The sequence below is a fragment of the Leptomonas pyrrhocoris genome (genome assembly GCF_001293395.1).
Source record: "Leptomonas pyrrhocoris isolate H10 chromosome Unknown, whole genome shotgun sequence".
Lineage (NCBI taxonomy): Eukaryota > Euglenozoa > Kinetoplastea > Trypanosomatida > Trypanosomatidae > Leptomonas > Leptomonas pyrrhocoris.
The window spans coordinates 145,407-172,968 of NW_015438362.1; the positions used below are offsets into that span (position 1 = coordinate 145,407).

Below are 27,562 nucleotides of genomic sequence, written 5' to 3' on the forward strand. Positions count from 1 at the left end.
ACTTGGTTGATATTGACGGATGAAAATTGGTGCTGCTATTTTCTTTTGATAGTTCTTTATATTTTAAAACACACAAACAAAACGTAGTTATTCTTTGATATTAATGAGACGCTCAAACACGGAAGAGGCCACCGAATATGCCGAAATGAAAAGCGAAGAAAAAGAAAAGAAAGGGGTGTCGAAAGGAAGCTTCTGGCGAGCAACAACAACGCACAGAAGCAGCGTACAGTCAGTTTCCTAGTGGAAGATAGCGCGTAGGAAAAAAAAAAACTTAAAAGGAGAACATTAAAAGTAAAAAAGAACGCTTACAGGTATATATCGGTACCGCAGGCGCTTTTCTAGATTATTGTTTTTCGTTTCGCCTTTGACTGACATCCTCCGCTATGCAAATGAGCAAGACTAACTGCACCACCTTTCCCCCCCCCCCTTTCTGTCGTTTCTTCTTCTTCTCGATTGCGTCCGTTTGGTGCTGCGAAGGGGTTGAAGAAGGAAAGAAAAACAAACAGCCGTCTCGTAATCACCCACTTTAAGTTCAATCCCACAGGAGCAAGAGGCATAAAAGAAGAAGAAGAAGCTAACATGAGCATGCACGTATTTTCTCTTTTGGTCATATCACCAATCATGATCGCGGTGGGGGGGGGGGGGGGAAGGAAAGGCAGAAAAAAAAATCATTTAGAGCGTTAAAGCAAGGACGGCGCGATGCACGAGCAGCAACAAAGAAGATTCTCCTTCGCACTCCTCCATGTACGCGCGGCTCAGCTGATGTTCTTTTCTCCTTGTGCGTCGGTATTACACTCCCCTCTACCTTCCAATTTTCCTTCGCCTCTCTCTTCGTATTTTTCTCTTCCACTACTATTTGTTACCCCTCCTCCCTCTTCGCCCTCACACGTGTCTTTCACTATCTTCTCTTTTGGTTCTCTGCGGAGGAGAAGCGAGAACATCCCCGCGCCTCTTCAGAGGATCTACATTCGATGCACATTCGGACAGGAAAGAAAGACCTCGTAGGAAAAATCCACAGCAAAAAAAAAAACATTCCGCTTCGTTCTCTCCTCCCCGGTTCGCTATGTGACCCCCTCCCTCCACTCACCGCTTTTTCTGTGGCCCAGCCCTGACAGGATTTGGCAGAAGGGGAGAAAAGAATGGGCGGAGCTGAAAGAATGTATGGAGTGTACATGCGTGTGTGTGCGAGAGAGAGAGAGAGACAACGGCGGATCAAGAGTTTCCACGAGTGGTGCTTGTCTTAGCTACCAAGTGAAAAAGTATATATATATATATATATAATAACAATAAGAAAACAGTATTTTTCTCCCGGCGAAATGAAACAGCTTCCACAGTTTTTTCTTTCTTTTTTTGGAAGTGCCGTTCTCCTCCATAGTGCTTTCCTCTGCCCTCTTTTCTTTCCATCTCAGAGAAAGACTTCAACCACAAAGAAAGAGAAAATGAAAATAATAATAATATAAAACAGAAAATCGTAAACAGCATAGCACGAAGAAAAAAAAATCCTTTACAAAATTATTGACACCATCATCAACAGAAGGAAAACACCAGCAACAACAGCGAAACAACCCAAAGAGCTGCAAGGCAATGCACTCCATAGGTGGAAAGAACTGTTTTGAAATACAAAGTAGTTAGCACAAATGAACGCACACTCGTTGGAGAGGGATAGAAACAAACAAACAAAATCAGAGAACTAAATAATAATAATAAAGCACGTAAATCAAGAGAGGCACACTGAAAGATTGCAGGAGGAGAACAGGAAGAAAGAAAAAAAAACGTATTGGTCATGAAAGAGAGAGAGAGCTGTGACGCTGCAGTCCCTTGCCCAACCTGCGCAACACCTTTCAGGTTCCTCTGCTCAGTGGCTCTTGGCCAACTCGACCGCCTTAAGCGCGGCAGACTCGAAGTCGTCAGCAGGGTGGATCGCGAGGCCGCTCTTGCGGATGATATCCTTGCCAAGCTGCTCGTTGGTGCCGCTGAGACGCACCACAATCGGCACCTTCGTGTTCAGCGTCTTAGAGGCGTTCACGACACCCTCGGCGATGACGTCGCAGTGCATGATACCACCGAAGATGTTGACCAGGATGCTCTTCACGTTCGGGTCACCCGTGATGATCTTGAAGGCGGCCACAATCTGCTCCTCGGAGGCGCTACCGCCGACGTCAAGGAAGTTGGCCGGGCTGCCGCCATGCAGCGAGATGAGGTCCATCGTGGCCATGGCGAGACCGGCGCCGTTCACGAGGCAGCCGACGTTGCCCTCCAGTGCAATGTAGTTCAGGTCGTACTTCTTGGCGAGCACTTCCTTGCTGTCGATCTGGGTCTTGTCCTCGAGGGCGAAGATCTTCTTTTGGCGGAACATAGCGTTGTCGTCGAAGCTGAGCTTCGCGTCGATCTCCATCACGTCGCCGTTCTCCAGCTCCACGAAGGGGTTGATCTCCACCATGGTGCAGTCGTCCGACTTGCCGATGTTGTACAAAACCTTCAGCTGCTCCGCCGCGCGCTCCGCCGTCTCACCCGCGAAGCCGAGCTCCTTCGCGTACGCGACAGCGGCGTCGTGGTCGACGCCCTCGGCGATGTTCACCCGCATCGTCTTAATCTTCTCCGGGTGGGATTTGGCGAGCTCCTCGATGCCCATGCCACCCTCCGCGCTCCCAATGAACATCGGGGAGGCGCTCTTGCGATCCAGGATGAGGGAGAGGTACAGCTCGCGCTTAATGCCGGAGACGGCCTCGGTCACGTAGAGGGTGCTGACGAGTTGGCCTTTGGCGCCGCTCTGCTTCGTGATGAGGGTGTTGCCGAGCATGTGCTTCGCCGCCTCCACGGCAGCCGCGGCGTTATCGCACACATGCACACCGCCCTTGTAGCCGTCCTTGAAGGTGCCCTTGCCGCGGCCACCGGCCAGAATCTGCGACTTGACCACCTTCTTCTCTGTCTTGATCTTGGCGCACGCCGCCTCGACCTCCTCAATCGTCTTACACGCAATACCGAACTCCACCTTACCGCCGTTCTCCTTGAGGATCTGCTTCGACTGGAACTCGTGGATGTTCAGGAAGCGGCGCTGCATACCAGCAGCCTTGGGGGTGCACAGACGACCGAAGCGGAGCATGGTGTGTATGTTTGTTTTTTTGATTTCGCTAACAAGTTGAAAACGAAAAAGAAACAATAATATTAATAAAAGAGGTGAAGGTTACTTAGGTGAGAAACAAGAAAGGAATTCCTTGGAATAATATAGTCTACGCGAGTAGAATAACTTGTGTGTATGTCCTTCCGTGCGAAGGAGAACGGAAAAGAAGAAAGCGTGCAGCAGCAAAAAAAGTAAAGTGTGCGTTGATATTTGTGGATGAGGTGGAGAAGATACTTATTGGATTCACGGAGAAACATGGCGACACGAGCACTTGACGGAGCGACAAGATTTTTCGGGCTTTTTTTTCATGTTGTTGGCCGCGATAAAGATGAGACAGAGTCCTTGAAGCTTGCCGCTTTGCGGGCTCTCGTATTCTCCGTTTCTCGCACGAAAAACTGAATCGCTGCTCCGCTCGATGGATTGAAACGTCGATACTCCTTTAATCTTTTGTTGTTGCTTTCAAACTTGATCTCCGCCTTTCGGAAGTGAGGGGAGGAGGTCGTAAAGCTGCTCACAGAGGGTGATGGAGAAAACGTTGCTGGACAGGATGCACCAGGAGAAAGAGAGAAATAAAAAAAACAGGAGATACTCGTCTAACCGAGACAGATAGAGATCAAGAGGGAAAGGGAGAGAGCAGGTTTTGGTGTGTTGCACGTATCCATCGCCCTCTCCCCCAAAAAGTAGAAAACGGCGAGGAAAACAGAAAAAGCAGAAAAAAAAGTACGTTCCGTGTGAGGAGAAGAACCAACGGAGGGGGGGGGGGCATTTGAGCCTCTCCGCATGATCTACTCACTAATGAGACCAGGTAACTACCGAGGTTGTACTCGACCTACTTACTGTGCTCACGCAGCATTACCATGGTGGTATAGTAAGCTCGCCCATAGAAGAAGGTGTTCCACACCGCAAAAGCGATTAGCATCGTGTTCGCCTGCGACGCGTCTTTCTTTGCGGTGAATAGGGCCGAGTAGAGCAGCACGCGAATGCCATCATGAATCGTCTCGAGCATCAGCATCCAGCGACTAAGCGGCTCGATGAGAACGAATAGGCGAGCGAGCATCAGACACAGGAGAAGCGCGGTGTAGAGAGCAAGGGCCATCGGTGCGTTGGAGCTTGCGTCGAACCAGCAGGCACCGTTGGACAGCATGCGCGGCGAGGCGGTCCAGAGGCGATAGAGCTCGTACGCGTCAACGCACAGAAGTGCCCCGGTGTACCACTGCACCAGCATCATCGTGACTAACGAGCGAAGCACTTGCAGATGAAAGTAGGAAAGGAATTCACCTAAAATAACAATAAGAGTTCCGCGACGTTGTCCGTCGTTGAACAGCACAGACTTGAAAGAAAAAGGATAAAAGGTGATTCAAGTTAGAACGCCCCCAAAAAAGAGGACCAAGGAACTTGAAACAAAGAGAGAGAGCACCAAAAGCAACGACCAGAGATCGGCCGCTCTGCTCAACAGAGAAATAGAAAGGGCAGGGGAAAAAAGCAGGAGTGAATTATAGTGCTATTTGAAACGTCTAACGAACCCTTTCCCACCTTTTATTTTATCGCCGTTGGGGTGTCCTAACATTAGCAGGTGCGTGTCGACCTTTCTTGTTTTCTAATTACCTCCACGCTTACTTTTCCCTTCCGATGCAAATACGTGCACCTTCACAACCCCCCCCCCCCCGGGGAACCAACAAGCAGCCCCTACAGTACGAACCTAATGTCCAAACCGCAACCTTTCGACAACTTCTCCACGTGCTCTCGAGGTAGCGTGAGAACAGTAACAACAGCGGTGAGAAAGAAATAGTGTTCTCCACCGTTTCAGAGTAAAAAAGAAAGCAGACGGTGGCAGCGCTCACATACACAGAGTGAAAAGAAAACAGTTACAACTAATTGTTTTTCTTGTCTCCCTTTTCTTTCGCATAAGCCGCGCGCTTCTGGCGAATAATCGCAAGCTGCTCCCGCCTCCATTTGGTGTTCGCCACCTCCGCTTCCTGCTCCTTTCCCTTCAAGTAGAGGAACCGAGCAGCAAAGACGGACACGTTTGCTACAACCAAAGCCGCGGTGGAACGCGCAGAAGCGCTCGACGCACCCTTCTTGTGAGAAAAGCAGTACACAAAGACGACGAGCTCGATAAGATGCAATACGAGATTGTAGATGATGAGTAGGCGCATGTTGGGCAGAAAGAACGCCATGGCGCGTGCGATGACCAGAACGGAGAGGAAGGCGACGAAGACATAGGTCAGCGCGATGTTGTTGCGGTAGTAGACCTCATCTTCAAACCATGTGCTTGCATCCGGCAGCCGCCAGTCCCCACGCAGCAGCTGAACGATGACGGGGAGCTCAAACGCGACGGCAGCAAGGCAGTAGCTCTGAAAGATGTCCGGGGTGCGGATGGTCAACATGCTGGTTCGACCTTCACCTCACACACGTGCGACCCTAGAAACGTTAAAGTAAACAAATGAAACAGGGGTGTCACACAAACAGAGGAGTTAGCCCTGTTGTTTTGCCCTAAACATGAAACCTTATTCTACACAAAAACAAAACATTGTGGAGAAATCTCAGCGTCGTAGAGCGAGGCTTGAGATGAAAGAGGAGGAGAGAAAAAAAGCAAGAACGTGGAGAGATGCACTGTTGACTTCGGTGCACGAGGGTGAAGTTTTCTGAGTGAGTTTGTGCGACGAAGTGCAACAACGCACACCTAATTAAATCCTTGATTGTATTATCTAAAATCTCAGCACATCAATCTTCAACCTTCCGTACAGCGATGCGTTCCTTCCTCTTACTTTCTTTTGCCGTGCGTCTTTGCGCTTCCGAGGCATCACCTCGTACAATGGCAGAAAAATGAATGCATAGTTTTTTGCGTTTCGCTGATCAAAACCGCAATCCCACTCCTCGAACCAACCACAGCGAAAAAAAAAAATAGCGATACAGGAATACATCTAGTCCTCGTCCTCTTCATCCGCTTCGCTGTCTGAGTTGGATGATGAGTCTTCCTCGTCACCACTATCGCTGTCGTCCTCTTCCGACTCTTCTTCCTCTTCACCCTCGTCTTCTGGCGGGGAAGAGGTATCGCTGCCGCTACCGCTGTGCTGCTCTGCCTCTGCCTTGCGACGCGCATACATCAGCCGAAGTTCATCTAAAGGGATCTCTTTTTCCTTCTCCATTGTCTTGAGCACCTCGTCAAGCTTCTCGTCGCCTTTCCTCTCCTCCTTGCGCAGCGTCGACTCGTCATCGTGCTCCTTCTTTGTCGGAATGAACACCTGATCGTCGTCGAAGGCGAGCCCGGACTGCTGAGCCATGGCAGGATAGGCATTTTTAATTTTCTTCGCCAGGTCGTGCCACGGCGAGCCCTTTGCGTTGAAGTCCAGCGCGTTTGACAACATCAACGCCACGTCGTCCTCTACCTCGGAGTCGGTGCTGTATTTGTCCTCCGCAATTTTTTGCCGAATGGTGGACAGATCCATCGGCTCCGCAATCACGTCGTAGTACTCCGGCACCTCCGTGGCGCTGACGGGGTGGTGGAACATCGCGAGCGTATCGGCCTCCCACAGCTTCTGCGCAAAGGAAAGACATTGCTGCTTGTGAAAGCTGGCGGTCTCTCGTGGGCGCTTCGCACCATCCATGATGACAGAGCTGAAGGCGTGGCAGTCTATGTTTGTGTATGTGTGCACGGTTGTGTCGCTGTGCTCAGTTCGTGTTGTGACGAGGAAACTCAATTCGCAGAGGACGAGGATGGAGATCACAAGGGTAAGGAGAAAAGAAAACGAGCAGCGCGAATAGAAGAAAGTCATTCCTCAAAAGCATGTGCTTTCCGTCGAGGAACACTGCAGTCACCAGAAAACTATTATTGTGTTCGTTTCAGCTAGATACGGTTCGTAACTTTGAAAGGGCCGACTTGCACAGCGGCTTGTTGTCCCCTTCATGTGTGTTTCGTCTTCCATGTTACCTGCGACAGAAACTGTAAGCAGAATCATAGGGGGGTGCTTTCGACCGGAAGCTGCTCGCTTTTTTTGTTTGTTTGTTTCAACGCCTCTCACGTGCACGGCAGTGCACATTTGTGATAGGAAGCAGTAAAAGAGCTCGAGAACTACAATTACAATACGAAGTATGTGTGATGATAATGGTGATGAGAGGCATGATCCGGTGATCGTCCATGATGTTGCTTCGCTGCAAGAAGCGGCCCGCCACTAGAAAACACCGGTGCTTTTCTATTTCCAGCGTTCACCCTTCAGCACTTCCCCATCCTCCCGCGTCAGGTTCCAGTACTTGCCTTTCATGGTCAGGTCGCGGTAGCGGTGCAGCTGGCCGCGCGCGGCAGAGTTCGCATACGCGTCGAAGTCCACCCCAAGGCCGCTGTTGCCAATAAAGTCAAACTGCTGGTCAACGAGGGAGGCCACCGACCCGTCTTCCCCGCCCCCACCTTCGCTCCCCGCAGATGGCGACAACGACGCAGCGTCAAACGACTCCATGGAAGGAATGCTCGGCAAAAAAACACCATTGTTCTTGGCGCGGAAGGCACGCTCGAGCTGTTCCCGCTCCTGAGAATAGCGGAACTGGCGTACCTGCCGCTCCTGCGACTGTCGTGAGAAGACCTCGTTGCACATGAACTGCAGGGCAGGTGCCAGTCCGGTGCTGGCGTGCTGCGGCCCCAGCTCAATGCCGAGGGCTGCTGAAATCGGGAACACTGGAAGCGACACGCGCCGCTGCAGCTCCTCCAGCTTCTGCCTCGTAGGGCTTCCCGAGCTGTCCTTCTCTACGTCCATCTTGTTTGCGAAGATCATGATGACGCGCTCGCTCATGCCAGCGAGGTAGTAGTCCAGCTCCTGCAGCAGAAGGTCCACGACGTCCCACGGCTGCAACACCGCCTGCGTGCTGTTGGTGGGGATGTACGTGTCGCACATGTCGACCACGAGTGCCAGACACTTCGTCCGCTCCACGTGGCGCAGGAACTGGTGGCCGAGACCGCGGTTTTCGTACGCGCCTTCGATGAGCCCGGGTATGTCCGCCACGCGACACACATTGCCGTACAGGTCGTGCAGCACGCCGACGTAGGGGCGCAGCGTGGTGAAGGCGTAGGGAGCGATGGTGGGCTTGCTGGCGCTGATGGCAGATAGCAACGACGACTTGCCTGCGTTGGGGTAGCCCACCAGTCCGCAGTCGGCGATGGTTTTCAGCTCAATCTGCGCCAGCATCGTATTCCCCGGCAACCCCTTCGTTGACTCAATGGGGGAGTGGTGGTACTTGTTGGCGAAGGCGGCGTTGCCCTTGCCTCCTTGGCCACCCTCAAGTAGAATCATTTCCACACCCGCCTCATCGAGGTCGTACTGCACCTCGTTCGTGTCCATGTCGATTACCTGCGTCCCGACAGGTAGCTGCAACCACAGGTCCTGTCCACGCTTGCCGTGCGCCTCACGCGAAAAGCCGCAGCAGCCGGTACCGGCGGATATCTGGCTGCCCATGCCCTCAATCTCGCTGAGGTCGGTGCACGACTTGACACAGCGCAGCATCACGTTTCCACCGTTGCCGCCGTTACCGCCACCCGGACCGGCAAGCTCGTTGCCGTGTACGTGGGCCATGATACTCGCACCGTCCCCACCCGCCCCGCTGCAGATCAGTACCTTGACCCGGTCTACAAAGCGGTGCTTCGCTCGCCATGTGCACCGCGTACACCGCAGCATTTGCGCGCGCGCGTGTGTGCGTGTGTGTGTTGCAACAACAAGTAAAGAGAGTCAGAGAGAAGCAAGTTTCCTGTTAAGCTTCACCGACGACTCTGCACATAAATATAAGCCATTCATAAAAATAGTCGCGGCACGACAAAACAGCCACAATGCGCGTAAAATTGAGGAGCAGACAGAAAGAAAAGACTATTGAAATCTTCGAATTACATCTGCTCTATCCAATACAGGAGCAAAGTCCATATACGTATTAAACTCGGCAATGCACCGCTCTTTGCCGAGGTTTCACATGTGGTTGCATAACGTCCGCTTGCCTCATGAGCACCCGTTCCGTGCATGATCGACTTGTTTAACACCAACGGGTTGGCGACTGCCATTTGTGTCAACACAAAGAGAGCAAAAACAAGGAATCCGACTCCAAAACTGCTTACTGAAGATCGTATTACTATAATTCATAACGTGTTGGAAACACATCCTCTTGATTCGTTTCTCTCATAGGTCTTTTTGAGGGGTTAAAGTGCATTTGTTAGTCATTCAATGTTATGCGAAGTCGTTAAACGACGTTAGGGTCCTCCGTTATGAATGAAACGCAATTTACACACGCACAAACACAAAGTCCAGCACACGTTGCACCGCAAACACGAAGAAAGCACTGTTAAGGAGGAAACCGAGACTTGGGGAAAGAGCGTACCTTTTCCAAGTCATCTCCTTACCTTTCTCGTTCTCCACCAAAACATACACCTACCCACATACGTGAGGAACAAAAGAAGGCGAGGTGCAGCTCTCTGAAGCTGCTACATTACAGGTACAATGAGGAGGCGAAGACAATGTCACGCTTAATGAGCTGAATTCCCTTCAGGAACTTGTCGTGCAGCTCAATGCTGCCAATGGCGGGGGAGCGAGCAGCCGAGGCCAGCTGCCGAAGCATCTCCTCCAATCTCCGCATCATGCGCACAATCTCTCCCTCGTACGCGTTCGTCTTACTGACAAGGTCCACGAACTTCGCACCCTTCGCCCACAGATACGTCACCTCCATCAGCGACGGCAGTACCTTTTCAACCGAGCTGCTCTCCTGCATCAATCCGCTCTCCGCACTGACAGTGGCGATGCGGGTGACAATTTCGTTGAGGTCCTTCAGCGGCTGCTCAAACTCCTGCGGCAGCGAGAAGCCGTCGGGAGTGCGGTGGACGTTCACGAGGCAGGACAGCAGGGCCACAATCATCTCCGTCTCCATCGAGTTCAGCACACCTTTGAAGAGCAGTTCGGTAAGGAGGATCTCGTTCTCGTCGGTGGTGGTGATCTCGCACGCGACGCGGGCCTTGCGGAGGATGATGTTGTCCTTGTCGATGTAGTCCAGGCGGCGCAGCACACGCATCATCTGCTTCAGCTCCTCGGAGAAGACGGCCTTGCCCATGCCGGCTAATTCCCCTTTCACCTGCTCCAGCTGCGACTCCAACCGCTCCTTCTTCTTGTACTGTTCAAACTCTTCTTGCAGTGCGGGCGAGGGGGACTGAACGAGGATGTTGCTGTCCAGCTGCTTCTGCAGGTTCGCCACTTGCGTCTGCAGCTTCGCGAGCAGCGCGTCCTCGGCGCCCATCTGCGCCGACGTCAACAGCGGCACGTTGCCGGCGAACTCGCGCTGCAGCCGCGACAAAATTTGCACCACCTGTGCGCGGCCCTGTTCCGCGTCGGGCTGCGCCGGCAGGTTCGTCTTGAGCGTGGAGAGACTCTCGACATCGGCGAAGTCGAAGGTGACCGTGTAAAGGTCGGCCTTCTCGGAAGTGTACGCCGCCACCGGGCACGGCGTCAGCGCCGCCGGGTTGGAGACGTCCGCCTTCATGCAGATGACGGAGACCGTGATGGAGAAGGAGCTCGGGTCGCTGAAGTCCGGGCTGGCGCTCTTTGCTGCGAAGGCGCGGCAGACACCCCAACCAAAGTCCACCCGGTCGGACGCACGGGTGATGTGCACGAAGCGGCCGGCCTGCACCCAGTTCTTCAGGAACTTGGGCTGCCGCAGGATGGTGTCCACCTCTGCCTTCTTCTTGACGATCATACCCTCGCAGATCGTGTATTGGCGGAATGCGCTCTCGTGCTCGACGCGGATACCCTCAATGGACGTACGCAGCGCGGCACTCTTCTCTTCGAGCGCTGGCTTGTCGCGCAGACGCTGGAACTGGGCAAAGCTGCGCTTCATCATGAATTCGGGGTCGATGTCCTCCACACGGAGCAGGTTGAGCACCATGTTGTAGGTCAGATGGAAGCTGCTGAGGAGCACATCGGCGCCGCCGCCGGTCAGCTGCTTCAGCGTGTCCGGCTCGACCGCCTCGTCCACCATGGCGATGACGACGCCAACGCGGTCAAGGCCACGGCGGCCGGCGCGCCCCGACATTTGGATGTACTCGCCGCCGGTGAGGTAGCGGTTCTTCTCGCCGTCGAACTTCTTGACCGAGGTGAACACGACCGTGCGAGCGGGCATGTTCAGACCCATGGAGAAGGTCTCCGTCGAGAAGAGCACCTTCACAAGGCCGGCCTGAAAGAGGATCTCCACCACCTCCTTCAGAATGGGAAGGAGACCGGAGTGGTGAATGCCGACGCCGCGCTTCAGGAGAGGCAGGAGGTGCTCAATCGCGGGCAGCTTGCGGTCCTCCTCGGCCAGTGACTCCATCGCGTTGTTGAAGACCTCCGTCACGAGCGCGTCCTCCTCGGTGTTGTTGAAATTGAGTCGTGAGAGGGCTAGCGCATTGCGCTCGCACTCCGCCTTGGCAAAGGAGAAGACGATAACGGGGTACATGTTGCGGTCCATCACCAACTTCACAATTTCCATCATCGACTGCGACGACCCGCCACGGCTGCGGCCACCGCCTTTTTGGTTTCCACGAGCACCACCGCCAGCACCACCGCCAGCACCACCACCACTGCCACCCGCATTACCGTTGCTGCCGCCTTCGACGCCCATCGACGTCATCGCCTTGCCGAAGTTGTCGTCGCGAAACTTTCCCTTTTCATCCACAATGAGAAAAATGCCATCTGCGCCTGCCGGGTACAGGTAGTGCTGCAGCGGGACAGGGCGGTAGTCGGTGTGGATGACGTGCACCTTCGTCGCCGGGTGAATGCTCTCCACCCAGTCCGCGAACTCCCGCGCGTTGGGAATAGTGGCGGAGAGGAAGACGTACTGACACCCCTCCGGCAGCAGGCTAATCGTCTCCTCCCACACCACGCCGCGCGACTTGTCACGCATGTAGTGGACCTCGTCGAAGACGACGCAGCCCACCTCACGCAGCATCTCCGTGCCGCGGTAGAGCATACTCCGCAGAATCTCCGTCGTCATGACGAGGCAGTCCGAGTCCGCTTTGATGGTCGTGTCGCCGGTCATGAGGCCGACGGAGTCGAACTTCTCGGAAAATTCACGAAACTTTTGGTTGCTAAGGGCCTTGATGGGCGAGGTGTAAATGACACGCTTCTTTTCACGCAGCGCCTTTGCGATGGCGTAGAGGGCCACGGTCGTCTTGCCAGCTGAGGTGTGTGCCGACACGAGGACGCTGTCGCCGTCTTCCAGGGCGTCGATACTCGTCTTCTGGAACGTGTCCAATTCGTATGGGAACTCAATGGCCGGGTCCACCTCGCGTCGCACGCGCTTCGCGGCCGGCTCTCCGTCTCGCCTGTCGGACATTGCTGAGAGACAGAAAAACGGCTAGCAAAAGGCAGCAATATCAGCACGAAAGGAATCCTACTATATTTGTTTTACACGGCAGTGCTTCCGAAGATGGTATACAACGGGCAAGTAAAAGAAGAAAGAGGAAGAAAGGAAGAGAAACAGAAATTATGTTCAGCAAAAAAAGAAAGATAAATACTTCCCAGCGCCTTTTTCCTCCAAGCTGCTATGATGGCGTTTCGCACTCGGAAGAAAGAGCGGGCCACTTATGTATTTATCTGATCTTTTGGTTGTGGTTGGCGTGAGGTTTGCTCTCTTTTCTTGATTCCCACGACCAACACTCCCTCCACGCCCACGCTGCGCCACGTAGGGCTGGCTCGGACGAGCCACAGTCTTTGCGGACGCCTTCTGCGCCGCCGACACCTGCCCGATCGTTTGCTGGATGCTTTCCAGCATGTGGTGCAGATGCGTCAGGCGCGCATCCGTGTTCTCCATTTGGAGGGCAGAAATCTGCTGGCCCTCCGCGTTCACGATAGGCTCGTAGTACGAGCCACCCTCCATCCCGACCTCTTTCGAGAGGTCGAACACCTTCGCCATGGCGGCGCGCCGCTCCGTCGCTGCCCCGCTCTTGGACAGCTTCGCCGCCTCGAATATCTTCCCGTTCAGGGAAGACATATCCGCCGGGAAAAGCGGATACTCCAGTGTTTCCACCAGAGCTCCCCACTCAAGTTGAGTGGAGGACGGCAGCTGCCCGAACACAGCCCAGTTATGGTGCATGACGCGGTTTGTGGCCAGCGCCATGAAGAGGAGGTGGAAGAGCTCCAACGAGCGCTCCTCCAGGGTGCTTGTTTCTGTGGGCCAAAGGTACTGGCCCACCAACACCCGCGTGGGCGTAAGGCGCCCATCGCGCGCGAGCTCCGCATACGTCTTCATAAAAAGACGCAGCTGCTCCTCGTCGTACTCGCGCGGGATCGACTCCCAAAACTCGCGCGAGCGGCGCTGTGCCGCCTTCCAGGGGTGGAGATTTCGCTCTCCCTGCGACTCCAGAACTTGCTGGAGGGAGGATCCGGCCTGTTCCACAGGCTCCGCAAACTGGAGGCGCTGCAGGACCGTCTCCGTGGCGGCCTTCTTCTGCGCCTCCAACTCCGCGGCGGTGAAGGAGGTGAGGCCAGCTTCCTGCGCCTGGTCGATGACCCGGTGGGCCTGGCCAACCGCCTTCTGCATCCTCTCCCGGAAGTCTCCATCGGAGACCACCGTTCGCGGGACGGACGCGCGTGGAACGGACATCTTGTGTGGAGGGGAACTTGGTGCGAAAAAAGGGAGAGGAAAAAGCTTTCAAACTTTTTAAACTTTGACGGCTGCGGAATGCTTTTGGCGGGAAGGGCGAATGCTTCAGCAATCACGATACATAAGAGAAGAGATCGTGAGGATCAAAAGAGAAGCAGGAGAAGCAGTAAGAAGAGCAGTCACAAGTGATCTCGAGCACGTGTCGGTGCATTCCGACAGGATGGCAGAGGTGTTGTTTCGCGCGTTACAATTGGAACACATCGCGAAAGTGCATCCTGAAACAACCAGTGTTGTACAAACGTGCCACATGGACTTTGGCTCTACACATAAAACTTCCTCTGTGCATTTCGCGGCACAAAAGCAGTAACCAAAACAACCCGCGGAGCTGGGGGACGCGGCGGCTGGGTGTACGTTGGTGGCAGCGAGGGCCAGGAGATGGCGGGCCAGCTGCCAAAAAACGGGAAGGACCTGTTTTGAGAGAAAGGACTCAGAACAGCCAGGTCGTTGCGGCGCTGACGGCGCCAAAAAGCAGTGCAGAGCAAGCGGGACACAATTGCTCTCTAAACATTCGTCCCACACTGCAGGGAAGCGATGCTGTATCGCTCGAACCCCTGCACGGTGCCACCCGCGTGACGACGCACCCCGAGTACACTGCCATTGAAGGCGGTGACTTTGTGGAGGGTAAGACGTCGAACGTGGATCTCGATACGATTTTCGAGAGGTACCTTCCGCAGGGCACGGTGCTGCCCTGTGCGACTTTGCCGCGCATGACCGAGTCAGATGCGCGGCGGCTGCAGAAGCGTCTCCTTTCCGGAGAGCAGCCCGTCACGTCGGACGAGTACTTGCTCTTCCCGTTGTTTTTGTGCTATCAGACCTTGTGCACCGCGAACTCTATGCGTTAATTGTCGAGCTTTGGCCCGAGCTTCTCAATGAAAAGAAGCCGCGTTACGGGCTACATGCGGGAAGAGATGCATCGATGGTGTATGCAGAACGCTTTGTTGAAGAAGAACAGTATAGGGGAGATGGAATGCGAGTAATTATTATCGAACCATTACCAACAGACGAAGACTGCTCATCTACAAAGGAGAGCCGCGAGTAGATGTTGTCTATTCAAGTTTGCTTTTTCTTTGTGCGCATTAGATCGAGTTGTTCACGATAGCAGGTGACCATCAATAGAGCTGAGTGAGAGAATGAATGTGATCGAGAAACACCATAGCAACAGGGGGGAAACAACAACATCGAAGCTCGCCATGATGCAGCAAGAGCGCAATAATCAACGCCAAGCAGCACAACACACGCAACCACCCCTCCCCCCACACGTCTTCTCACAGAACACACTCAACTGCCTGCTTGAGTGAATCCAACGAGCATCCAGGCTCTAGTTTGCGACACGGGACACCGTTGCGATCGCAGAGGTACTTTGTATAGTTCCACAGCGGTGCGCCTTGTTGAGCGCGCAGCATTTGAAAAAGCGGGTCTGCATGCGCGCCCTTCACGTTGATCTTGTCAAAGACGGGAAAGAGGACCGGCACGCTCATCTTCCACTGCGCGATCTCGGCGTTGTTGAGGGGTTCTTGGTTCGCAAATTGCGAGCACGGGAAGCCGAGGACGCTGAAATTGCGATTTGCGTACGTCTGTTGTACTTCGTTGAGCATTGCGAGGTTCGCCGGGGTGAAGCTGCATCGAGAAGCTACGTTCACGATGAGTGTTACGTAGCCGGTGTACTTGTGAAGCAAGATCGTCTTGCCTTCCTGGGTCGCACTGAAGACAAATATGGACGTCATTGCATTCCTCCTGGTTTCGACTTTTAAAAACTTGTTTCTTCTTCCTTTTGCTGTTGTCCTGAACGTTGAAAGGTTGCTACTGTGAGTGGTTTCTGCCAGCTTTTGTGGCGCAGACCACGTAAAATAACAATAATAATAATAAAAGCGAATACGAAGGGGCCAAATGAAGAAGAGCGGAGGAAAGTGATCTGAAGCGAAGGGAGTTAAGAGCCACACAAACGAAGTCAGAGGTGCTGCGCACACGCGCTTCTCAGTACGCAAGAGCAACTTGACGGCTGATGCGGCGTGAAGTAGCCGGTGTAAGGAAAACAAAGCAATGATCCTCTTACAGCTTCGTTGGCCGTTGCGTGCGGAAAACATGAAGACCAAAAAGAAAGAAAGCACACGGAGGGAAAAGAATTCACGGGACTTATCCACTCGCTGTGGTTACTCGATCACATTTACTCAACACCAAAAGGAAAAGGCAAGCGTACATTAAGGTGTCTTTTTGAATACAAGACAAAACGAAGAGCGCGGCGCTGCAACAACTGGCAGACGGGGAGGTAAAAAGCGCGGTTTGACGTCTTAATTCTGGAGTGCCAAGATCTGCATCGCGTGCGCTTCCAGCGCTCTGCGCATTGTAGTTTCGAAGAGCTCCTTCGCGCTTTCCTCGGCCTTTTTCAACAGGCGAAGCGCCGACTCTGGCGGAAGGCGTGAAGTCGTTTCTAGCCAGATAATGTTCCGCGTATCGTGACCGGTAAAAGCGGCAGCGATCACAGGACATTGTGAGCGCAGTTCATCGTTTGTCAAGTCTACCAACATGTGGTCATCTAGCAATCCAACGTTTGTGCAGCAGACAGCGTCTCGCATAGCGACATTCGCATCCACGAGCGCGAGACAAGCCGCGTTAATGCACGCAATTTTCTCGTTCCCGTCCTGCTGGAGGACTTCCACGTAAAGGTGGATTTGGGAGTTGGGGTATTGCGAAAGAAGCACGACGGAGCGTGCTACCTGAACGACAGCGGCGCTAATATCCTCCGACAGTCGCCCCCGCCGCTGCGGGTTGCGTCGGCTTTCACCGGCAAAGGCGGCCACGGCCACCTCGCAAGTAATGATTCCCTCGTCATGCTTCGCTTCCTGCTTGTGGACGGATTCGCGGGGGCCGAAGACGGTGGCGCACACTTTCGAGCGGCCGAGGGAGATGTCGCAGCTGCCGTCGCAGCCGGACAGAGTGCCGAAAGAAATATCCATCCGCCGCGACTCGAAAGGCCGACGGCCATCAAGACGAAGCCCAGCCGGGCTGACGTACTCCTTCTGCCGTGACATTACGATAGCTATTCTACTGTATGATTGCCTGGTTCAAATCTTTTTATTATTATCTGGGGGAGGGGGAGGTTTAATTAGATCATTACGTAGAGCGAACACGGCAAAGAGGGGTAGGGAGATTGTGGGAAAAGCGATGAAAAAGGTATCATTGATGAAAATTCGCTTCGATGATGCTTCGGTAGCAAGAAAGTGAACCGTAATAAACAGTTAATTTAAAGAATTTTTCTTTATGTATGATGGTAGCAGGTAAGAACGCATCCGGCAGGTGAATCTTTGATTTACTTGCAGGTGCTGTCGGTTGACGTAGCAGGTTGACAACAAGAAAGCAAAACACGCACGCACAAGAAAAACACCGAGTCCACGCTCATGTTCGTCTTCAATATGGAAGGGGAACCCCCCCCCCCCCACAACTCCTGCTCTTCATTTGTGCGTTTCCGCTGCGGTGATATCCAGCAAAGCGTAGACGTCGGCGAGGGTGCCCTGCTGACGTTGTGCGATAAGGTTCATCAAAAAATGGGCGAGGTCTTTCGCGTCATTGTAGCGGTGAAGAAGTTCGGTAGTTGGCAGGGCAAGCAGCTCAGTTCGCACGCTGTGGTGATTCAACACACGAGCCTCTTCCTCTTCTGGATTGGTAGCGTCCATTTCCGCGACAGCAGCAGACTCTCGAGCACTTGTTCTGTTGACCCGAACACTATTGTAGAAGCAAATAACAAGAGGTTTTGCCCTTTCTCTGCTGGTTGTACTTGATGCTGCATCCCAGAGAAGAAGAGAAAAAAACACATAAACGACGAATGTGCCCCACTTACATGCTAATACGGCATCGGTCTTTTTCCTTGAAAAAGGGGGAGAAATTCGAAAGTGACGGAGTAGCAGTAACGGTGGGGAAAAAGCCACAGGAGGCACAATGAGGGCTTGGCAACTTCGTAAGAGTACTGTCGGCGACGAGCAAAACGACCTCTATCACGGCGCCTCATACATTTTTTTTTTATTCTTCTCTTTTCCCCTTTCGAAAGAGCTGTCATGTGCGACGTAGCTTTGGTTAGCGCAGAGGAAACTCCTCGATAGAGATTTCAAAGTACGCCGTCTCAGGTCGTTCACTGGCAGATGTATTCGTCGAGTGGAAACGAGATCAGAGATCGCAAAGAGGCGTTAAAAGAACCTCTTTTCACTTTGAAAGGTCGTTTCGACACCGCACCAATCCAACGATAGAATGCAACAGGGAACAGCAAACAGTTTCAACACGCAAATAGGAAAAAAAAAGGAACGCGTGACGTAAAAATAGCGGAACTAGAAAAATGATACGGCCGGCACGGTTAAACACAGGCAAACGAAAGGAACGAGGAAACAAGCTGTGGTAGTTGAAAAGTGAGAAGGAAAACGGAAAAGAAGACGCTTAAAGTCGACAACGCACCTGCAGCCGCACACGTTGAGACAAGGACGACCCCGCCTACAACGCGCGTCAACATCATGAGTGGAAATATATATATGACGCTACCAAACGTTGCGTCTTGTCTATCTTCCTCGACACTCGCCTCAAGCGCATGCATAAAGTGAACAACAAGAGCAAGCGAGGAAAAAGTTTTCTTTTCATAATACTAACGCAAAAAAGCTGGAAGAAGAGGCGAAGCGCAGGTTGCTGACGATGCAGAGCTTCATAGGCGGCATTGGTAGTCGCCAGCCATGACCGTGTAACGAATCCACTTGTTCGGGGTGTACATAAACACCGGCTCGTGCACCTTTAGCTCAGTGATGCGCAATCCAGTCAGGGACAAGGAAACGCATTGGAAGGCGATCGTGATGGGCGGCTTGGACCACAGCGTCTCTGTGGCTTCCGTCGGCGCAATTTGGCGGACTTCGGCGAAGAAGGGGATCTCCTCGCCGCTGCGCATCTTTGGCAGTTTCCACACGATGCCGTGGCTCACCGCGTCATAGGTCGCCTTGCCGCGTGGCACCTTAATGGACGCTGCGGCCGTGTTATCGGGGCACGGAACGGTCACAGCGACCTCGGTGACAATCTGCCCCGGCGGAGCATCGGACTTCAGCGTGAACTCCAGTTCCGTGCGCGTGCGGGACAGCTCCCTCGCTGTGGCGGCGATGACCTTCATCGGCGGCTGTACGTTGACGCTGGAGCGGTACGTCATGAGCGTGAACTTGCCATCTGGTGGTACAAAGAGCAGTCGGCGCTCCTCCTCACCGTCCGCGGTGAGGCGCACGCAATTGTGGAAGGAGATGTCAGAGAGCGGTATAAGCTCCTCGCCGGTGCCGTCGGTGGAGACAGGATCGGTTTGATTGCGGTTCATCACCTTCGCGTTCCAGTGCAGCTCGCACTCCGGCATCCCGGAGAGGAAGTTGTTCATGACGACGCGCCCAGTGACATTGCTTTGCAGAACCTCCCCCGTTTGCGCGAGAAGCAGGTTGACGTTTTCAAACACGTCAACGAATATCTCGTTGTTTTGGTACAAGCAGCCTTCCACCCGCCACGGCGTGACACCTGTCAGTCTATCAGCGATGCGCTCCGACTCTACGGTATTCTTGAGCACCTCTGGCTTCACGCCGTCGTTCGTGACAAACGCTGTCATTGCCTCCATGTCTGTCAATATGGGGTATCCAAAGTCCATCGACTCATCGATAATGCTCTGCAGCGTTACAAAGTTTTCCTTGACCGCTTTCTCATCGAGGTCATCAAAGTAGGATTGGATGTATTGCAGCAGGCGCACACCGTACTGCAGACACACGAGACAGTTAACGTTGGAGTTGGAGACCATCACCACGTACAGGTCGGTCAGCTTGAGGTGAATAAAGCAGGTGCGGTTCACAAAGTTGACGGGGCAGCGGTCCACTAGCTTGCTTGAGATTAGCTCGTTGCGAAACGTCTCTGCAAGTGTACGCACATTGAACCCGTTGCGAAAGGAGCGGGAGAATACCACATCTCCGCGCGAGTTCAGAAACATCAAAACTGAGATCATTCCGGCCAAAATGGTGGTTTCCTCGTGGCACACTGGCAATTAGAAGAAGGAAAGAAAGCTCGACACGAATTAAGACAAGAATTCAGCGATTTTGAAAAGAGTGAGAGTGGGAAGAAGAGGAAGAAGGGGAAGGGAGAAAAAGGAACTAAACTTTTGAAGTAGAGGCGCCGAAGTTTTATGTGTTGTACACAACCATATCGCTTGTTCTCCGCATCGCCTTACCATCCAACGGAAAAGGAGTTCATAGGGACGACGAAGTCCGACGCCAGTAAGTAGCTGCGACTTGGACGTTAGTTACCTCCGTAAAGCCAGATGAGCTCCGTCAAAATGAGACGTTTAAGAGTGGGGCGCATCTTCAAAAGAATGACAAGAAGCAAAAGAGAGAGCGAAAAGAGGAGAGACTGGGCGAAATGCGCCTTCTCTTGCATGCTTTTCTACAACGTACAACTGACCGCGGACAGGAAAACCGTAATGCAGAACGCTTCCTCACAGGCTTCCCGCCGTGTGTGGACACAACAACACGCACAACACATTAATGGAGACACGTCAAACAAATGAACCAACCAAAGCAGAAAAAAAAGGGACGAATGGAGCAAAAGCCGGCAAGCAAAGGCTACTCTGCCGGTTTCGTGTCCTCCGCAGCATGGGCAGCCTCTGCAATGTGCTTTTTGTACTCCGCCTGTACTTCTCGTTTGCGCTTTCGCCGCTCGAGCGCCTTTCTATCTCGCTCCTCATCGTACACCGACACTCGCAAGACGCGATCTTTGCTGAGCGCGTATTCGTTTAACGCCCCAACGGCGTTATTTGCCGCTTCGCATTGCTCGTATACAATAACCGCACACCCTTTCGTAATAGAGGAGGATCCTACTCGGATTTGCTGAATCCCACCATAGGCACCGAAGAGCGAATAAAGGTATTCCCCGGTGCACTGCTTCGCTGGAATTCCAGTGACGAGCAGAATGCGTTCGTCTGGCATGGTATCGATTTGGCTGCTGAAAGGTAACAAGTACATGTAAAGTGCGTTGCACGCAATTAGAAGTGGGGGATGGAAAACGAGATTGGTAAACCGTAGCAAGCGCAGATGGGAGAAGGGAAAAATAGGATAGACGCAGAAGACGACACATCAACACACCTTTTCCTTATTATTATTTTAGCAAGCCCGACCGACCTCTGGCTTCCAAAATAAAAGTCAAAACACGGGGAACGGTCACTTAGCTCGGCTTTTTTTCGTTGTTGTTGTTATTGGCAAGATGAATGAGAAGTCACACTAACACATTCAGAACAACCACAACAATGTGTGATGTCGCAGCAAACACCCGTAGGAACGGCAAACTATTTTGATGGTTGAACAATAACGACTGATCTCAAAAAAAAAAATAGCAATTGTATATAAAAGAGTAGTCAACACTATTTTGTACGTAGTCATTTTCATGTGCTCTCCAAAGCCTCCGCCCCTTTTCACCTCGAAATGTCTTGTGCTTAATAGACTACCTTCTCTTTTTCTTTTCTTCTTCGGGCAAGTATTAGGAAAGCAGCGGATATTGCCTTCCAGTTTGCTTACTCATTTGAAAGATCGCAAAGGGAATAGAAGAGGAGAAAACGGCAGGCACAAAGAAAGATTTTCAACACACATTAGGTCAGCTGTCTGCAAAAAAAAAAAATAACTAATGGGAGAAGTTTGATGATGCATCACTCCGTGTCAACTGCAAGCGCCGCAACTGACGGGACACACAAAACGTTGTTTCCCACCGCTCCACTTCCCTCAACAAGAACTAAGGTTTGAATGATACGCTTCAAAAATGAGACTTGCGCAGGATCATTCGTGATGAGAAGACTAGGGTCGATCTGCCGTGTGAACGCCTCGTACCCCTTTTGCGTGGTGCAGAAGAGAACGCGGTGTCGCTCGATGCCGTCAATGCCGTTAACAAGGCCAATAATGCGTTTCTTGTCGTCTGCATTCCTAATGCAGCACATCAGATACACCTCGGAGGTGAACGCATAAAACTGAAGCACACTTAAAGCCTTTCCGTCAGCTTTCCATGCCTTTCCGTCGTGCAGAACTTCCCAGGCAATGCAGACCTTTTTCCCGACAAAGCCGCTCTGCTTGATTCGCGTCATCACGTCCGACTGCTCTCCTTCAGTTTTCGGCGCATTTAAGGGCCGTCTCACGATAGTCGAGGGGCGAGACGGAGCTCCTTTTCGGCGACAGAATAAATACAACGTGACTGCGCCGACAACGATGGCCACCAGGGCTGTGGTCGAAACATGAAGACGCTCGGAGACTTCGTCAAAGAGAGAACGACGAATCGCGCGACCCATTTTCAGAGCACGTGCAGAACAACTGCTTATCGAGACTGCCACAAAAACGTAAATTATTCAATTATGTGAGTAATATGTAACTCAATGTCGTCAAAAGTTGAGCAAGTCAGGAGAAGTATAATTCAACAACACGGTTGGAACACTCAGGAGACAGGAAAAGAAGAGAAAAACAATGAGACCAGTCTTTGGACAAGAAAATAAAGGCGGTAACAAACGAGTAGTCTGTTTGTAATTATCGTAGCGACAGCTAAAAGGAAGATGATCAACAACCCTCCCACAGTTCGATGTTGCTTTAGTTGATGCACGAGTGCCAACGAAGCCGGTTGCTGCGGTACCGTAAAACCACGTTGCTTAACAGATAACGATTGTGAACGTGACGATGACACTGACGAAAACCCGTTCGTTTTGTATTTGTGTTGGTGTGAGAAAACTCTTAGTATCAAATGAAAGCAAAAGTTAAGAAAAAATAAAACAATAGAAACGCATAATTGACATTAATACTTGATATTGCGGCATTCGCAGAGCCGTTCAAGTGCAATAAAAGTAGCAGTTGGCGGACTCACCTCGAACAATGAAACCCTTTTCAATAAGAGCCTCTATGCGATGCTTTATCTCTGATCTTGTTGGCGAGTACACATCTCGTAAGTCGTCCTCGATCGCGCTGCACAGGTTCTCGTGGCTCACACTCTGGTGTTCCTTCAAAAGCTTCACTATTATGGCGTCGATGCTCATTGTTCGAGTCCTTTCCACCGCTTTTCGCAGAACAGTCGAAGCCCCGATTCCATCACCCGAGTTCTTCTGCACTGAAGCACCTACCTTTACTTTCGGCTTGGGGGAGTAAAACTTCATATTGAAGCAGAAGTCATTGCCGTTGCGCACGGCGAGGCTCGTGTTGCATAGCGTGTTGAACTGAGCTAAAACTTCGTCACGTCCAAGAGCACTTTTCTGCGCCACAGCCGCCACGCTCGTACCCTCATTCGAGTTTAGCGCGAGAATGCTATTGACAAAATGAGTATGTGCCGAGACAGAGTACGTTTTTCCGGCGTGATGGAGCTGAAACACGACCGAGCCGAGGCTCATCTGAAAAACAAGCTTCCTGCCGTTGTGGCGTCGACGGTAGTACTCATAAAAGATGGACTTGCATGTTTCCATGCTTTCCGGCACGTGTAGTGGAATGTTCGTGTACTGAGGCCACAAACCACTGGTGAGGACGAGCACGTCAAACTCAATTGGGGGCGAGTTCTTCCTCATCGCCATTTCCGCCACCATCTTCTGCTGAGCTGTTATAGCGCTGCGGATGTCTTCCACCATTTTCTGAAACCGATTTACAACGCTTGAGCCGTAAATGTTTGACAAGCAGTCGATAAAAAAGCACTCCATATCAATTGCATGTGGTTTTGCGTGAATAAGCCGCGCGGCTAAATGACCACGAAAAGCAACTTCAAATGGCTCCAAATCCGGCGTAAGCTGTAGAATTGTGAGTACGTTGTTACCCACCGACTCCATCGTTTCATCTTTGTTCTGCCGAATGGCGGCGTCGTAGTAGAGCGAAAGAACCTCCATAAAGCGGGTGTTGCTACCCAAGACATTGCGGACAACGCGCAGAAAAGGTGCGTGCGAGTGGCCTTCTTCGGCAGGAAACAGGCTATCCAGTTCCTTCGCCTTAGCAATAAGCTGCAACATATCATCGACAGCGCTGAAAGGAAAAGTGTTTGCGCTGCGATCTCCAACAATTCTCTCACCGCACTCTTTTACCGCATTAGCAATAACGTCAACAACGTCTTTCTCTCTCCTCATTGCACAAAAAACTTGCACAAATATGGCAATACTGCCAATCTCCCACGTGGATGTTAAGCGCTCCAGGCCGGTGCGCCCCAGTAGCACTTGTCGGACATAGGCAGGATCGTTGAGGACAAGGGATGTGTAAAGCGCGTTTGTCAACTTGTCAAGAACGATGTAGAAAAAAGTGTCTGTATAACGGTCGCGCTCCGTGTAAACGACATTTTGAACCCACTGCAAGTATTGGCACGGGTCCAAAAGCTGCTTTTGCTCTTCCCCGAGTAGGTAGTATTTTTCAATCTTCGCCTCCACAAAGGGAAACTCCATGCAGCAAGCAAAGTATTTACCACCTTCCGCAGTGTATAGTTCTTGGCCGAGGTCACGAATAAATACCTCCGCAGCGGGGTTTTCAACGGATTGTTTAACGGACGCGATAAGTCTGGCGGAGACTTCTGGGTCGCTTAATGTCTGTGTGCAAAAAATACGTTCCCCTGTTTGCTCGATGGAAGAGTGATGGTATGCGTACATGTAATTTTTATCGAAGTATAGCAAAATGTTGCTTATCTGGTTCACTGAATCGTTGTAATCTTGCCACATGCGTAGAAAATCCGCAGCAAAATTGTCCGACGCATTAATGCGTTGCAGAACGGTTCCTACTTGTAACCGAAACTGCTCATTAAGTTGCTCCAGAATCAGAGTCCCGCATTGCGCCTGGCATATCTGAAAAACGGAATGATGTATGCGCTGAAACGAATGACTACAAATCTCTTTTCTGAAAATACACCGAACCGATTCTTCTACAATTGCCCACTTTTCCGGAAAACAAGAACGGTCAGCCACGCGCTTCCGGCTGGAAATGGCGCTTGACATAGCCATTCTTTTTCGAAATAATAATAGCGTTCGAAAATGCTTATCTTAACTGCTAAGTGCTTCGCTTTCCCGCGAAGAGCACCTTAAAAAGAACGCGAAAAACCAATGAGGAGGAGGGGAAAACCAGAGAAGCAATAATAACAATAACGAGACGGAATGAGTTTTAAAACACTTCGGCGAAAAAGCATTCACCATGTCTTTTTCCGAGAATGCGACGGGTTTTGCTTTTTTTCGCCATTCGCTTCCCGCAGAGGAAAAAGGAATAGCAAAGCAGACCTCATGAAGCAGTCTAAACCGAAAGCAACAACAGCAGAGTAAACTGCGGAACAAAACAGCAATTTCATCCTCACGTGTGACGCGCAGCCTTCCAACGAGGAAAACGCTTTTATTTGAGATTGCATCGCCGCCTGCAACTGATCCTCCATTTTATCGTCCGTACGGCCTTTTTTGTGTGCGCTTTGTGCAGTTAATAAGTTATCAAAAGCGTTTAACAGGAACAAAATCTTTTAAGGCTACCAAAAATATTAACGTAATTTTCCTTCCAAGGAGAAAGCTCACAGTTCGTCTTCTTTTTTTAAATATTGTCAAGAAAAGCTGCATTCCTCCTCCATCACACACAAACACATACAGAAACAACTTTAACTTGAAATTGACAGTGTTCCTGCTTTTTTAAGCATTATTTTCGTCATCGCTACAGAATCTTCCGGCACCTTCCAAAAGGATCAAAACAAAAACTGTGTATCAAACAACTGCACAGTCTCAAAAATGTTATTTTCACTTCGCAATTATCAAAATACCTTTTCCATCGAAACCAGATTCATTCTTGGAAAACAAATACAGGTGAAAAGCAGCTTTTCACCTGTATTTGGTGGCGTCTGTTCCACTTACATTACTTGATTCACCAAACTCTTGCAAGTTTCGAAAAGTACTCTCGCTGCGGAAAAAAAATAATGAAGCACAATTAGCTCGCAGACTTCTTCACAGGGCGGAAAATACCCACGACTACTGCGTGGTCGCGCTCAAAAGGCTCAAGCGACACCTGTTCCAGAGGCTTCAACTTATCCTTCTTCAGCTTGTTCAATTCGGATGCAATCACAACCGGCGCCTCGAGGGTAGAGTCAATGCAGTTGGCCTTGATGGAGATCACGTAATGCCCGCCGTTCTGCAGGAACGCCTGTGCGTTCAAAGCAAGGATGCGGGCCTGATCAGGCTGCGCCACATCCATGAAAATGCAGTCTACCATAGGAACCAGCATACGGTACTTCATCGGGTAACGGGCATCTTCGATGATGGGCACGATATTGGGACGGCGCTTCGACATTTCCACTAAGTCGCGACCGACGCGGTGCGAGAACTCTACCGCATAAACCATACCCTCGGGTCCGACAAGGTCGCTTACGTGGCTAACAGTCGTACCTGTGGCGCCACCGAGGTACAGAACCTTGGAGCCGGGACCCATGTGGATGCTGCTCACACCGGCGTAGATGGCGGAGGCCAACTTCGAGCGATAGGGGTTCCACAGACGGTATTCCTTCTTTTCGTCACCGCCCTGCGTGGCACCGAGTTCGATGCGCTTTTCGCCGTAGACGGAGATTCCAGGGACCATATTCAGCGTGCACAGGGAGTCAGCCTTACCTTTGGAGATGAAGACGCCAGGGTGGAGCATGTGAGGTTCGACAATGACCTTGGCACCGGCGCCGCCTCCGCGGCCGCCGCGACCGCCGCCGCGACCACCGCCGCGACCGCCAAAACCACCGCGACCACCGCGATCACCGCCGCGACCACCGCCGCGACCGCCAAAACCACCGCGACCACCGCGATCGCCGCCGCGACCACCAAAGCCACCGCGACCACCGCGATCGCCGCCGCGACCGCCTCCACGTCCAAAGCCTCCGCGCATTTTCCTTTGAGGTGCTTTTTCTTTTTATATATGTTTTTGCTAACCAATCGTTGTCGAAATCAACAGTGCATCGTACCAGTAGTTACAAAGCGAATAAAAGATGGTAGATAGTTATAATAAGCAAATGTAAAGTAAGAGAGTGAGAGGGAATTCAAGAGAAGCTAGAAGCAGAGAATATAAATGTCTACAGGGTTGTAGTAATAAAACATTACAGTATTGAAGCTAATCACGCGTCAATTCAATGATCCGCACAGCGCTAACAAGAAAGAGCTGTTGTGGAACATATGATAAAAATTGAGCACTTTTAAAAATAGGTTTAGTTTCCCTTCGACTCAAATATATATGTGTCGGGCTCGATTTTAATTGCAGCAGTTGATTTAAGGATTCATAGCACTTCCGGGACACAAAAACACTCCATTTTTGTGTAGAGCGCGGAACCATTCGAATTTCATCATCTCTTCGTCAGTATTAAAAAAAGCGCACATGTACCAAAACGAACAGCAAAACGTTAAGCCGAGTTACAGTCCCTGTCGAGTACCGCTGCAAGGCACAACGCCACTTTTCTCAAAGCAGCTTTGCGCATGCACAACGGTTTGAAGCACCAATGAAAATGCAAAGTCAAAGAAACCACAAGGGTGTCAATGAATCAGCTGGGTTTCATTAGAATGATCGTGGGTTCTGTTGCTTAACGAAAAAAATTCTTTTCTTTTAGGAGAAATTACAGCGATAACACCACTGCTGTGTGGCGAAAACCCTTTCACACGGCTGTTTCGGCTAACGGCGTTTAGCATTCCGTGTGAAAACCTGCACAAAAAGAGCTGCAGCAAATAATGGCTGCCACATGCGAATGCAGACTTCATCGCTTTGGTTCTCGTGCGCCGGTTGCGGCGCGGGGTGTCGGCGCGCGGTTCCTTTGCGC

General features: G+C 51.6%; 15 protein-coding genes across 20 annotated transcripts; 1 reads left to right on the plus strand and 14 right to left on the minus strand.

Annotated features, from left to right (window-relative positions):
• Positions 1–1,855: 1,855 nt before the first annotated feature.
• ABB37_03676 (putative mitochondrial Succinyl-CoA ligase [GDP-forming] beta-chain) lies at positions 1,856–3,262 on the minus strand (the record flags this gene model as incomplete). The annotated part of the gene is made up of 1 exon (XM_015801082.1): positions 1,856–3,262. The coding sequence occupies exon 1, from the start codon at positions 3,101–3,103 to the stop codon at positions 1,856–1,858; it is 1,248 nt and encodes a 415-aa protein (XP_015659702.1). The 5' UTR covers positions 3,104–3,262.
• Positions 3,263–3,950: 688 nt separating this feature from the next.
• On the minus strand, positions 3,951–4,567 carry ABB37_03677 (hypothetical protein; the record flags this gene model as incomplete). Its single annotated transcript, XM_015801083.1, has 1 exon — positions 3,951–4,567. The coding sequence occupies exon 1, from the start codon at positions 4,347–4,349 to the stop codon at positions 3,951–3,953; it is 399 nt and encodes a 132-aa protein (XP_015659703.1). The 5' UTR covers positions 4,350–4,567.
• A 425-nt stretch (positions 4,568–4,992) lies between these two features.
• On the minus strand, positions 4,993–5,684 carry ABB37_03678 (hypothetical protein; the record flags this gene model as incomplete). 3 transcript variants are annotated; one of them, XM_015801086.1, is made up of 1 exon in its annotated part: positions 4,993–5,684. In XM_015801086.1, the coding sequence occupies exon 1, from the start codon at positions 5,506–5,508 to the stop codon at positions 4,993–4,995; it is 516 nt and encodes a 171-aa protein (XP_015659706.1). In that variant the 5' UTR covers positions 5,509–5,684. The 3 variants fall into 3 exon arrangements, with proteins under 3 accessions (XP_015659706.1, XP_015659705.1, XP_015659704.1); XM_015801085.1 differs by having other exon boundaries at positions 4,993–5,664; XM_015801084.1 differs by having other exon boundaries at positions 4,993–5,634.
• Positions 5,685–6,045: 361 nt separating this feature from the next.
• ABB37_03679 (putative bromodomain factor 2 protein) lies at positions 6,046–6,818 on the minus strand (the record flags this gene model as incomplete). Of its 2 annotated transcripts, none has more annotated exons than XM_015801088.1 (1): positions 6,046–6,818. In XM_015801088.1, the coding sequence occupies exon 1, from the start codon at positions 6,727–6,729 to the stop codon at positions 6,046–6,048; it is 684 nt and encodes a 227-aa protein (XP_015659708.1). In that variant the 5' UTR covers positions 6,730–6,818. The 2 variants fall into 2 exon arrangements, with proteins under 2 accessions (XP_015659708.1, XP_015659707.1); XM_015801087.1 differs by having other exon boundaries at positions 6,046–6,788.
• Positions 6,819–7,314: 496 nt separating this feature from the next.
• ABB37_03680 (putative GTP-binding protein) lies at positions 7,315–8,877 on the minus strand (the record flags this gene model as incomplete). Its single annotated transcript, XM_015801089.1, has 1 exon — positions 7,315–8,877. The coding sequence occupies exon 1, from the start codon at positions 8,782–8,784 to the stop codon at positions 7,315–7,317; it is 1,470 nt and encodes a 489-aa protein (XP_015659709.1). The 5' UTR covers positions 8,785–8,877.
• A 703-nt stretch (positions 8,878–9,580) lies between these two features.
• Positions 9,581–12,536, minus strand: ABB37_03681 (putative ATP-dependent RNA helicase; the record flags this gene model as incomplete). The annotated part of the gene is made up of 1 exon (XM_015801090.1): positions 9,581–12,536. Exon 1 carries the CDS (start codon positions 12,449–12,451, stop codon positions 9,581–9,583), a length of 2,871 nt encoding a protein of 956 aa, XP_015659710.1. The 5' UTR covers positions 12,452–12,536.
• A 71-nt stretch (positions 12,537–12,607) lies between these two features.
• On the minus strand, positions 12,608–13,720 carry ABB37_03682 (hypothetical protein; the record flags this gene model as incomplete). Its single annotated transcript, XM_015801091.1, has 1 exon — positions 12,608–13,720. One exon carries the CDS (start codon positions 13,718–13,720, stop codon positions 12,608–12,610), a length of 1,113 nt encoding a protein of 370 aa, XP_015659712.1.
• ABB37_03683 (hypothetical protein) lies at positions 12,899–13,909 on the plus strand (the record flags this gene model as incomplete). The annotated part of the gene is made up of 1 exon (XM_015801092.1): positions 12,899–13,909. One exon carries the CDS (start codon positions 12,899–12,901, stop codon positions 13,907–13,909), a length of 1,011 nt encoding a protein of 336 aa, XP_015659711.1.
• Positions 13,910–15,045: 1,136 nt separating this feature from the next.
• On the minus strand, positions 15,046–15,604 carry ABB37_03684 (putative glutathione peroxidase; the record flags this gene model as incomplete). Its single annotated transcript, XM_015801093.1, has 1 exon — positions 15,046–15,604. Exon 1 carries the CDS (start codon positions 15,502–15,504, stop codon positions 15,046–15,048), a length of 459 nt encoding a protein of 152 aa, XP_015659713.1. The 5' UTR covers positions 15,505–15,604.
• Positions 15,605–16,068: 464 nt separating this feature from the next.
• Positions 16,069–17,635, minus strand: ABB37_03685 (putative exosome complex exonuclease rrp41; the record flags this gene model as incomplete). 2 transcript variants are annotated; one of them, XM_015801095.1, is made up of 1 exon in its annotated part: positions 16,069–17,635. In XM_015801095.1, the coding sequence occupies exon 1, from the start codon at positions 16,807–16,809 to the stop codon at positions 16,069–16,071; it is 741 nt and encodes a 246-aa protein (XP_015659715.1). In that variant the 5' UTR covers positions 16,810–17,635. The 2 variants fall into 2 exon arrangements, with proteins under 2 accessions (XP_015659715.1, XP_015659714.1); XM_015801094.1 differs by having other exon boundaries at positions 16,069–16,863.
• Positions 17,636–18,461: 826 nt separating this feature from the next.
• ABB37_03686 (clathrin coat assembly protein-like protein) lies at positions 18,462–19,834 on the minus strand (the record flags this gene model as incomplete). 2 transcript variants are annotated; one of them, XM_015801097.1, is made up of 1 exon in its annotated part: positions 18,462–19,834. In XM_015801097.1, the coding sequence occupies exon 1, from the start codon at positions 19,773–19,775 to the stop codon at positions 18,462–18,464; it is 1,314 nt and encodes a 437-aa protein (XP_015659717.1). In that variant the 5' UTR covers positions 19,776–19,834. The 2 variants fall into 2 exon arrangements, with proteins under 2 accessions (XP_015659717.1, XP_015659716.1); XM_015801096.1 differs by having other exon boundaries at positions 18,462–19,808.
• Positions 19,835–20,388: 554 nt separating this feature from the next.
• On the minus strand, positions 20,389–20,787 carry ABB37_03687 (putative pre-mRNA branch site protein p14; the record flags this gene model as incomplete). The annotated part of the gene is made up of 1 exon (XM_015801098.1): positions 20,389–20,787. One exon carries the CDS (start codon positions 20,785–20,787, stop codon positions 20,389–20,391), a length of 399 nt encoding a protein of 132 aa, XP_015659718.1.
• A 677-nt stretch (positions 20,788–21,464) lies between these two features.
• On the minus strand, positions 21,465–22,175 carry ABB37_03688 (hypothetical protein; the record flags this gene model as incomplete). The annotated part of the gene is made up of 1 exon (XM_015801099.1): positions 21,465–22,175. Exon 1 carries the CDS (start codon positions 22,092–22,094, stop codon positions 21,465–21,467), a length of 630 nt encoding a protein of 209 aa, XP_015659719.1. The 5' UTR covers positions 22,095–22,175.
• Positions 22,176–22,622: 447 nt separating this feature from the next.
• ABB37_03689 (cullin-like protein) lies at positions 22,623–24,826 on the minus strand (the record flags this gene model as incomplete). The annotated part of the gene is made up of 1 exon (XM_015801100.1): positions 22,623–24,826. The coding sequence occupies exon 1, from the start codon at positions 24,747–24,749 to the stop codon at positions 22,623–22,625; it is 2,127 nt and encodes a 708-aa protein (XP_015659720.1). The 5' UTR covers positions 24,750–24,826.
• Positions 24,827–25,704: 878 nt separating this feature from the next.
• ABB37_03690 (fibrillarin) lies at positions 25,705–26,643 on the minus strand (the record flags this gene model as incomplete). Its single annotated transcript, XM_015801101.1, has 1 exon — positions 25,705–26,643. The coding sequence occupies one exon, from the start codon at positions 26,641–26,643 to the stop codon at positions 25,705–25,707; it is 939 nt and encodes a 312-aa protein (XP_015659721.1).
• Positions 26,644–27,562: the final 919 nt, after the last annotated feature.